The following is a 10,729-nucleotide window of genomic DNA, read 5'->3' on the forward strand; positions in this document are numbered from 1 at the left end:
TCTTGCCCTGGAGGCAGTTTGGCATTTATTGGTATGAATCTTGCCCTGGAGGCAGTTTGGCATTTATTGGTATGAATCTTGCCCTGGAGGCAGTTTGGCATTTATTGGTATGAATCTTGCCCTGGAGGCAGTTCAGCAAAGTATTCCCTAGCTGGCACAGGCACAAAGTAATACAATCAGATTTTAATCCTAACCTCAACCACACTGCTAATCCTTCCCTTAAATTAAGACCATAAAACAACATTTTCCACAGCCAATTCTGACTTTGCAGCTGACATATCTAGAGGAAATCGCACAGTTCTGCCTCCAGGTCAAGATTCATGACAAACGTCAACATGAGACAGAGAGAAGCAATGTAAAAATCAATAACGAAATTGTTCTCACAATTAACATGCTTTTTCTTGTTTCAAGTATGTTTTATTATGAAAAGTACAATATAACCATGTATACTTGTATAACTATGGAGCGTATGTCCACATATAATTGTACAATTTGTTTTTCCAACATAAAAGACAAGAAATGATCACATTGGTATTTTAACAGTGTTATTGTAAGAGTTTAAATGTTTAAACAGAGGATACATCTAAAACAGGATAAAACAAGTGCAGTATGTTGTGAGAATGTTACTTTAACGTCGACTCATAACGTCACACTATAACTTCATGGGAGTCTTGTGGAAAGACTGCATGTTGTTTTGGGTGGATTGAGTGACGTCTTCATCAACATTTTGCAGAATATTCCGGTAATATTTTCACCTTTTGTCGGCTGCAGACATTCATAAGGAGTTCCAGTAGTTTATTTGTCATTTGCAGGTATTAAAAGTAATACATACATTGTAATTCCTTGTTGGATCTCTCTCACATACAGGACAGTACATACCAGAGGAGGCTGCTGAGGGGAGGACGGCTCATAATAATGTCTGGAACAGAGTGAATGAAATGGAACACATGGAAACCACGTGTTTGATACCATTCCACTTATTCCACTCCAGCCATTACAAGCCTGTCCTCCCTAAATAAGGTCCCACCAACCTCCTGTGGTACAAACACAAACAGTAAAATATATCATAAAAAATGCAAAGTGGTAAAAGATCTGAAAATATTACAAGCCTGTCATGTGTGAGTGTCCAGTGTGTGTTTGTCCAGTGTGTGTTTGTGTTTGTCCAGTGTGTGTTTGTGTGTGTGTGTGTGTGTGTGTGTATGTCCAGAGTGTGTGAGTGTCCAGTGTGTGTTTGTCCATTGTGTGTCAGTGTGTGTGTGTGTTCAGTGTGTGTGTCAGTGTTTATGTGTGTTTGTGTGTGTGTCAGTGTTTGTGTGTGTATCAGTGTTTGTGTGTGTATGTGTGTGTGTATCCAGTGTGTGTGTCAAGCGTGTGTGTGTCAAGCGTGTGTGTGTTTCCAGTGTGTGTGTGTTTCCAGTGTGTGTGTCCAGTGTGTTTTCAGTGTGTTTGTATGTCCGTTTGAGTGTGTGTGTGTGTCCAGTGTGTGTGTCCAGTGTGTGTTCAGTGTGTGTGTGTGTGTGTCCAGTGAGTGTGTGTGTGTGTGTTTCAGTGTGTGTGTGTTCTGAGTGTGTCCAGTTTGCGTGTGTTCAGTGTGTGTGTGTCCAGTGTGTGTGTGTGTGTTCAGTGTGTGTTCAGTGTGTGTCCAGTGTGTGTGTTCAGTGTGTGTGTGTCTGTCCAGAGTGTGTGTGTGTGTGTGTGTGTGTGTTCAGTGTGTGTTCAGTGTGTGTGTGTGTGTTCAGTGTGTGTGTGTGTGTGTGTGTGTGTGTGTCCAGTTATTATTTCAGGGACACTGAGTCGCCAACATCATAAACCCTAAACCCTGGATAGAGGGGCTCAGTGAATGTGGAGGTGAATGTGATCAGGTGGGTCAGTGTGTCAGAGGAGGCTCTATAGAAGGACAGAGTGCCGGCTGACCAGTCCAGATACACTCCTACTCTGTGGGACCTGGAGGAGGGGACGTCTATGGTAGTGGAGATATTATTATACCAGCTGGAGGAGGGGACGTCTATGGTAGTGGAGTTATTATTGTGACAGGCATAGTAACTGTTGTCAGAGCAGAACAGACTCCAGGACTTGTCATTGGATCCAAGAGAACAGTCCTTAACCTGTTGGGTCTAGGGGGCAGCATTTGCACGTCTGGATAAAAAAAATGTACCCGATTTAATCTGGTTACTAATCCTACCCAGTAACTAGAATATGCATATACTTATTATATATGGATAGAAAACACTCTAAAGTTTCCAAAACTGTTTGAATGGTGTCTGTGAGTATAACAGAACTCATTTGGCAGGCAAAACCCTGAGACATTTTCTGACAGGAAGTGGATACCTGATGTGTTGTATTGACTTTAAAGCTATCCCATTGAAAGACACAGGGGTTTAGGAATATTTTGGCACTTCCTATTGCTTCCACTAGATGTCACCAGCCTTTACAAAGTGTTTTGAGTCTTCTGGAGGGAGATCTGACCGAACAAGAGCCATGGAACGGTGATGTCCCATTAGACACCTGGCGCGCTACTTCATGTTGGGTACCCTCGTTCCAATACGTTATAAAAGGCTATGCATTCGTCCACCTTGAATATTATTCATGTTCTGGTTAAAAAAGGCCCTAATGATTTATGCTATACAACGTTTGACATGTTTGAACGAACGGAAATATATTTTTTCCCCTCGTTCATGACGAGAAGTCCGGCTGGCTTACATCATGTGCTAACGAGACGGAGATTTTTGGACATAAATGATGAGCTTTTTTGAACAAAACTACATTCGTTATGGACCTGTGATACCTGGAAGTGACATCTGATGAAGAGAATCAAAGGTAATGGATTATTTACATAGTATTTTCGATTTTAGATCTCCCCAACATGACGTCTAGTCTGTATCGCAACGCGTATTTTTCTGGGCACAGTGCTCAGATTATTGCAAAGTGTGATTTCCCAGTAAGGTTATTTTTAAATCTGGCAAGTTGATTGCGTTCAAAAGATGTAAATCTATAATTCTTTAAATGACAATATAATATTTTAACAATGTTTTCTAATTTTAATTATTTAATTTCTGACGCTGACTTGACTGCCGGTTATTGGAGGGAAACGATTTCCTCAACATCAATGCCATAGTAAAACGCTGTTTTTGTATATAAATATGAACTTGATAGAACTAAAAATGCATGCATTGTCTAACATAATGTCCTAGGAGTGTCATCTGATGGAGATTGTAAAAGGTTAGTGTATCATTTTAGCTGGTTTTATGGTTTTGGTGACCCTGTCTTTGACTTGACAAAACATTACACACAACTCTTGTAAATGTACTGTCCTAACATACTCTAAATTTATGCTTTCGCCGTAAAACCTTTTTGAAATCGTAAAACGTGGTTAGATTAAGGAGATGTTTATCTTTCAAATGGTGTAACATAGTTGTATTTTTGAAAAATTTGAATTTTGACATTTATTTGGATTCAAATTTGCCGCTCTTGAAATGCACCTGCTGTTGATGGAGTGCACCACAGGTGGCACGCTAGCGTCCCACCTAGCCCCAAGAGGTTAACCACTCCTCTCCTGCTGATTCCTTTATATGTCACTCCTATACCAGCCCAACTCCCACTCCACTCTACCTCCCAGTAACAGCGCCCAGTCAGACCCTCTCTACACAGCACCTGTTCCCAGTCCTCAAATCTCTCTGGGTGATCAGGATACGGCTGCTCCTCTCTCCTCCATGTCACCTTTCTGTTCTCCTCAGACAGAGAGAGGAGTCTGTTTACTGTGTTTAGGTCCAGTTTGAGATCACAGACATCTGATGGATGAAACCAGACACAATATTAGAAATCATCATCATTCACATTAGAATGTTAACTCACTTTTCACTAATTCATTTAATGTAGATGTTTCTAGGTATCAAAAGGAGAAGTTAAGGTAACTTGAGACTTGTTGAATGATCATATGTTATACTGTATGGTAATATAATACACACTTATTCACATTAATTACACACACACACACACACACACACACACACACACACACACACACACACACACACACACACACACACACTGTCATATCAACTCTTTGTAAACGTTGGTGTCCCTGATTTGTGCTTCTGTAGAACTACAGATGATATTTAATATGACCAAGTCAGTAATGATGGTGGTCTTTGACTTAACTTGAATTAAGACTTATTCTTAGTCATATTCTTCACAGCAGTCAACACTCACATTTTCTAAGTCCAGGTTTCATTCTGTTCTCTCCACCATGTTCCACACTGTAGCGGTAAGCAGAAAAACAGACAGTCATTGAGGGATACACCTGAACTCACACACACACACACACACACACACACACACACACACACACACACACACACACACACACACACACACACGCACACAGGACACGCACACACACACACTGGAATCGCACACACACACACTGGAATCACACACACACACTGGAATCACACACACACACACACACACACACACACACACACTGGACTCGCACACACACTGGACTCGCGCACACACACTGGACTCACACACACACACACACACTGGACTCACACACACACACACACTGGACTCACACACACACACACACTGGACTCACACACACACACACACTGGACTCACACACACTGGACTCACACACACACACACACTGGACTCACACACACTGGACTCACACACACACACACACTGGACTCACACACACTGGACTCACACACACTGGACTCACACACACACACACACTGGACTCACACACACTGGACTCACACACACACACACTGGACTCACACACACACACACACTGGACTCACACACACACACACTGGACTCACACACACACACACACTGGACTCACACACACACACACACTGGACTCACACACACACACACTGGACTCACACACACACACACACTGGACTCACACACACACACACACTGGACTCACACACACACACACACTGGACTCACACACACACACACACTGGACTCACACACACACACACACTGGACTCACACACACACACACACTGGACTCACACACACACACACACTGGACTCACACACACACACACACTGGACTCACACACACACACACACTGGACTCACACACACACACACACTGGACTCACACACACACACACACTGGACTCACACACACACACACACACACTGGACTCACACACACACACACACACACTGGACTCACACACACACACTGGACTCACACACACACACTGGACTCACACACACACACTGGACTCACACACACACACTGGACTCACACACACACACTGGACTCACACACACACACTGGACTCACACACACACACTGGACTCACACACACACACTGGACTCACACACACACACTGGACTCACACACACACACTGGACACAAACACGCACTGGTCAAGCGTTGGTAAGAGCGTTTTCAGTGTTTGTGTCCAGTGTGTGTGTGTGAGTCCAGTGTGTGTGTGTGAGTCCAGTGTGTGTGCGTCCAGTGTGTGTGTGCGTCCAGTGTGTGTGTCCTGTGAGTGAGTGTGTGTGTGTGTGTCCTGTGAGTGTGTGTGTGTGTCCTGTGAGTGTGTGTGTGTGTGTGTGTGTCCTGTGAGTGTGTGTGTGTGTCCTGTGAGTGTGTGTGTGTGTGTGTGTCCTGTGAGTGTGTGTGTCCTGTGTGTGTGTGTCCTGTGTGTGTGTCCGTGTGTCCTGTGTGTGTGTGTCCTGTGTGTGTGTGTGTGTCCTGTGTGTGTGTCCGTGTGTCCGTGTGTCCTGTGTGTGTGTCCGTGTGTGTGTGTGTTGTGTCCGTGTGTGTGTGTCCTGTGTGTGTGTGTGTGTGTCCTGTGTGTGTGTGTGTGTGTGTGTCCTGTGTGTGTGTGTGTGTGTCCTGTGTGTGTGTGTGTGTGTGTGTCCTGTGTGTGTGTGTGTGTGTGTGTCCTGTGTGTGTGTGTGTGTGTGTGTCCTGTGTGTGTGTGTGTGTCCTGTGTGTGTGTGTGTGTGTGTGTCCTGTGTGTCCTGTGTGTGTGTGTGTGTGTCCTGTGTGTGTGTGTCCTGTGTGTGTGTGTGTGTGTCCTGTGTGTGTGTGTGTGTGTGTGTGTCCTGTGTGTGTGTGTGTGTGTCCTGTGTGTGTCCTGTGTGTCCTGTGTGTGTCCTGTGTGTCCTGTGTGTGTCCTGTGTGTGTCCTGTGTGTGTCCTGTGTGTGTCCTGTGTGTGTGAGTGTGTCCTGTGTGTGTCCTGTGTGTGTGTGTGTGTGTCCTGTGTGTGTCCTGTGTGTGTGTGTGTGTGTGTGTGTCCTGTGTGTGTGTGTGTGTGTCCTGTGTGTGTCCTGTGTGTGTCCTGTGTGTCCTGTGTGTGTCCTGTGTGTCCTGTGTGTGTCCTGTGTGTGTCCTGTGTGTGTCCTGTGTGTGTCCTGTGTGTGTGAGTGTGTCCTGTGTGTGTGTGTGTGTCCTGTGTGTGTGTGTGTGTCCTGTGTGTGTGTGTGTGTCCTGTGTGTGTGTGTGTGTCCTGTGTGTGTGTGTGTGTCCTGTGTGTGTGTGTGTGTGTGTCCTGTGTGTGTGTGTGTGTGTGTCCTGTGTGTGTGTGTGTGTCCTGTGTGTGTGTGTGTGTCCTGTGTGTGTGTGTGTGTGTCCTGTGTGTGTGTGTGTGTGTGTCCTGTGTGTGTGTGTGTGTGTGTGTCCTGTGTGTGTGTGTGTGTGTCCTGTGTGTGTGTGTGTGTGTCCTGTGTGTGTGTGTGTGTGTCCTGTGTGTGTGTGTGTGTCCTGTGAGTGTGTGTGTGTGTCCTGTGTGTGTGTGTGTGTCCTGTGTGTGTGTGTGTGTGTCCTGTGTGTGTGTGTGTGTGTCCTGTGTGTGTGTGTGTGTGTCCTGTGTGTGTGTGTGTCCTGTGTGTGTGTGTGTGTGTCCTGTGTGTGTGTGTGTGTGTGTCCTGTGTGTGTGTGTGTGTGTGTGTCCTGTGTGTGTGTGTGTGTGTGTGTGTCCTGTGTGAGTGTGTGTGTGTGTCCTGTGTGTGTGTGTGTGTGTCCTGTGAGTGTGTGTGTGTGTCCTGTGAGTGTGTGTGTGTGTCCTGTGAGTGTGTGTGTGTGTCCTGTGTGTGTGTGTGTGTCCTGTGTGTGTGTGTGTGTGTCCTGTGTGTGTGTGTGTGTGTCCTGTGTGTGTGTGTGTGTGTCCTGTGTGTGTGTGTGTGTGTGTCCTGTGTGTGTGTGTGTGTGTCCTGTGTGTGTGTGTGTGTGTCCTGTGTGTGTGTGTGTGTGTCCTGTGTGTGTGTGTGTGTGTGTGTGTGTGTGTGTGTGTGTCCTGTGTGTGTGTGTGTGTGTGTCCTGTGTGTGTGTGTGTGTGTGTGTGTGTGTGTCCTGTGTGTGTGTGTGTGTGTGTCCTGTGTGTGTGTGTGTGTGTGTGTCCTGTGTGTGTGTGTGTGTGTGTCCTGTGTGTGTGTGTGTGTGTGTCCTGTGTGTGTGTGTGTGTGTGTCCTGTGTGTGTGTGTGTCCTGTGAGTGTGTGTGTGTGTCCTGTGAGTGTGTGTGTGTGTCCTGTGAGTGTGTGTGTGTGTCCTGTGAGTGTGTGTGTGTGTCCTGTGAGTGTGTGTCCTGTGAGTGTCCTGTGTGTGTGTCCTGTGAGTGTCCTGTGTGTGTGTCCTGTGAGTGTCCTGTGTGTGTGTCCTGTGAGTGTCCTGTGTGTGTGTCCTGTGAGTGTCCTGTGTGTGTGTCCTGTGAGTGTCCTGTGTGTGTGTCCTGTGTGTGTGTGTGTGTGTCCTGTGTGTGTGTGTGTCCTGTGTGTGTGTGTGTGTCCTGTGAGTGTGTGTGTGTGTCCTGTGAGTGTGTGTGTGTGTCCTGTGAGTGTGTGTGTGTGTCCTGTGAGTGTGTGTGTGTGTCCTGTGAGTGTGTGTGTGTGTCCTGTGAGTGTGTGTGTGTGTCCTGTGAGTGTGTGTGTGTGTCCTGTGTGTGTGTGTGTGTGTGTGTCCTGTGAGTGTGTGTGTCCTGTGAGTGTGTGTGTGTGTCCTGTGAGTGTGTGTGTGTGTGTCCTGTGAGTGTGTGTGTGTGTGTGTCCTGTGAGTGTGTGTGTGTGTGTGTCCTGTGAGTGTGTGTGTGTCCTGTGAGTGTGTGTGTGTGTGTGTGTCCTGTGAGTGTGTGTGTGTGTGTGTGTCCTGTGAGTGTGTGTGTGTGTGTGTCCTGTGAGTGTGTGTGTCCTGTGAGTGTGTGTGTGTGTGTGTCCTGTGAGTGTGTGTGTCCTGTGAGTGTGTGTGTGTGTCCTGTGAGTGTGTGTGTGTGTGTGTGTCCTGTGAGTGTGTGTGTGTGTGTGTGTCCTGTGAGTGTGTGTGTGTCCTGTGAGTGTGTGTGTGTGTGTGTGTGTCCTGTGAGTGTGTGTGTGTGTGTGTGTGTCCTGTGAGTGTGTGTCCTGTGAGTGTGTGTGTGTGTCCTGTGAGTGTGTGTGTGTGTCCTGTGAGTGTGTGTGTGTGTCCTGTGAGTGTGTGTGTGTGTCCTGTGAGTGTGTGTGTGTGTCCTGTGAGTGTGTGTGTGTGTCCTGTGAGTGTGTGTGTGTGTCCTGTGAGTGTGTGTGTGTGTGTGTGTGTGTGTGTCCTGTGAGTGTGTGTGTGTGTGTGTGTGTGTGTGTCCTGTGAGTGTGTGTGTGTGTGTGTGTCCTGTGAGTGTGTGTGTGTGTGTGTGTCCTGTGAGTGTGTGTGTGTGTGTGTGTCCTGTGAGTGTGTGTGTGTGTGTGTGTCCTGTGAGTGTGTGTGTGTGTGTGTGTGTCCTGTGAGTGTGTGTGTGTGTGTGTCCTGTGAGTGTGTGTGTGTGTGTGTCCTGTGAGTGTGTGTGTGTGTGTGTCCTGTGAGTGTGTGTGTGTGTGTGTCCTGTGAGTGTGTGTGTGAGTGTGTCCTGTGAGTGTGTGTGTGAGTGTGTCCTGTGAGTGTGTGTGTGAGTGTGTCCTGTGAGTGTGTGTGTGTGTGTGTGTCCTGTGAGTGTGTGTGTGTGTGTGTGTCCTGTGAGTGTGTGTGTGTGTGTCCTGTGAGTGTGTGTGTGTGTGTCCTGTGAGTGTGTGTGTGTGTGTCCTGTGAGTGTGTGTGTGTGTGTCCTGTGAGTGTGTGTGTGTGTGTCCTGTGAGTGTGTGTGTGTGTGTCCTGTGAGTGTGTGTGTGTGTGTCCTGTGAGTGTGTGTGTGTGTGTCCTGTGAGTGTGTGTGTGTGTGTCCTGTGAGTGTGTGTGTGTGTGTCCTGTGAGTGTGTGTGTGTGTGTCCTGTGAGTGTGTGTGTGTGTGTCCTGTGAGTGTGTGTGTGTGTGTCCTGTGAGTGTGTGTGTGTGTGTCCTGTGTGAGTGTCCTGTGTGAGTGTCCTGTGTGAGTGTCCTGTGTGAGTGTGTGAGTGTCCTGTGTGAGTGTGTGAGTGTCCTGTGTGAGTGTGTGAGTGTCCTGTGTGAGTGTGTGTGTGAGTGTGTGTGTGTGTGTGTGTGTGTGTGTGTGTGTGTGTTCACTGTGAAACACACACACACAGGACACACACACACAGGACACACACACACAAGACACGGACACACAAGACACGGACACACAAGACACGGACACACAGGACACACACACACACACTCACAGGACACACACACACACACACACACACACACTCACAGGACACACACACACACACACACACACACACAGCATATAGCTTTGTCCAAGTGGTGGTCAGAATGTTTGTCTTAACTAGCCTGAAAAGTCCAACATGTCTGATATGAACATTGACATAAACCCTCTACATACTTGAGTTTCTCCAGTCTGCAGTGTGGATCCTCCAGTCCAGCAGAGAGCAGTCTGACTCCTGAGTCTCCTGGGTGATTGTAGCTCAGGTCCAGCTCTCTCAGGTGTGAGGGGTTTGACCTCAGAGCTGAGACCAGAGAAGCACAGCCTTCCTCTGTGACTAGACAGCCTGACAGCCTGCAAAGAGTCAAATCATATTAAAACCACACTGCTATTCTTTGGTGGTGAAAATAGTGGCAGTATATTTCTTCAACATATTCAGATATATCAGTGTCCTGAAACCTTCCATATCTATTCATAAATTAATGTATCATATTATAAATTACAAATTATCAAAGTATTGCCTGCAGATAGAAACATGTATAGTACAAATATTTGAGTAGACTGACCAGACCAGTTTAAAAGCAGTATATGTCAAAAGACAGACAGTGAGGTATCAGATTTAGATTGTATTGAGTATACAGTCCACACCATATCTATTTCGACAGTGAAGATAACATTTTAAATGTGGCTCTAAACTCCAACATTTTGGATTTCAGATCAAATGTTTAATGTGAGGTGACAGTAAATAATCCTCCTGTGAATGATAGTTTTTGCCTGCCTCACTAATGATGCCGTTTCCCTGCCTGTACTATTGCCTTTTTGGACCCCCTGTGTATGACCTTCTGCCTGCCCCTGGACCCAGCTACCTGCCTCCTCCTGTGGTCCTTTACAATAAACACCTGCTGAGCCCTGCGCTTGAAACCAGCTCTCTGTCTCCCATCGTGTTCATTACAGATGGTGACTGGAGTCATTTTATTTACAAGTGAGTAGATAACATGTTTCTAAACACTACTAAAAGCATCCTGATGATGCCATGATTAAGAAAAATCATGAATGAATCATGAATAATAGTGAGAAAGTTACAGAGGCTACAACAAAACATGCTAACCTCTCACCATTACCAATAACAGAGGCTACAACAAAACATGCTAACCTCTCACCATTACCAATAACAG

General features: G+C 46.5%; 1 protein-coding gene across 1 annotated transcript; it reads right to left on the minus strand.

Moving 5' to 3' along the window:
• Positions 1-392: 392 nt before the first annotated feature.
• LOC145876185 (stonustoxin subunit beta-like) lies at positions 393-9,904 on the minus strand. Its single transcript, XM_082971981.1, has 4 exons — positions 9,735-9,904; positions 4,210-4,256; positions 3,544-3,788; positions 393-2,105 (listed from the first exon to the last, which is right to left on the minus strand). The coding sequence occupies exons 2-4, from the start codon at positions 4,229-4,231 to the stop codon at positions 1,776-1,778; spliced, it is 597 nt and encodes a 198-aa protein (XP_082828107.1). The 5' UTR covers positions 4,232-4,256; positions 9,735-9,904; the 3' UTR covers positions 393-1,775.
• Between the last annotated feature and the right edge of the window lie 825 nt (positions 9,905-10,729).

Source organism: Salmo salar, unplaced genomic scaffold, assembly GCF_965601325.2.
Source record: "Salmo salar unplaced genomic scaffold, fSalSal1 ptg000468l, whole genome shotgun sequence".
NCBI classification, from domain to species: domain Eukaryota; kingdom Metazoa; phylum Chordata; class Actinopteri; order Salmoniformes; family Salmonidae; genus Salmo; species Salmo salar.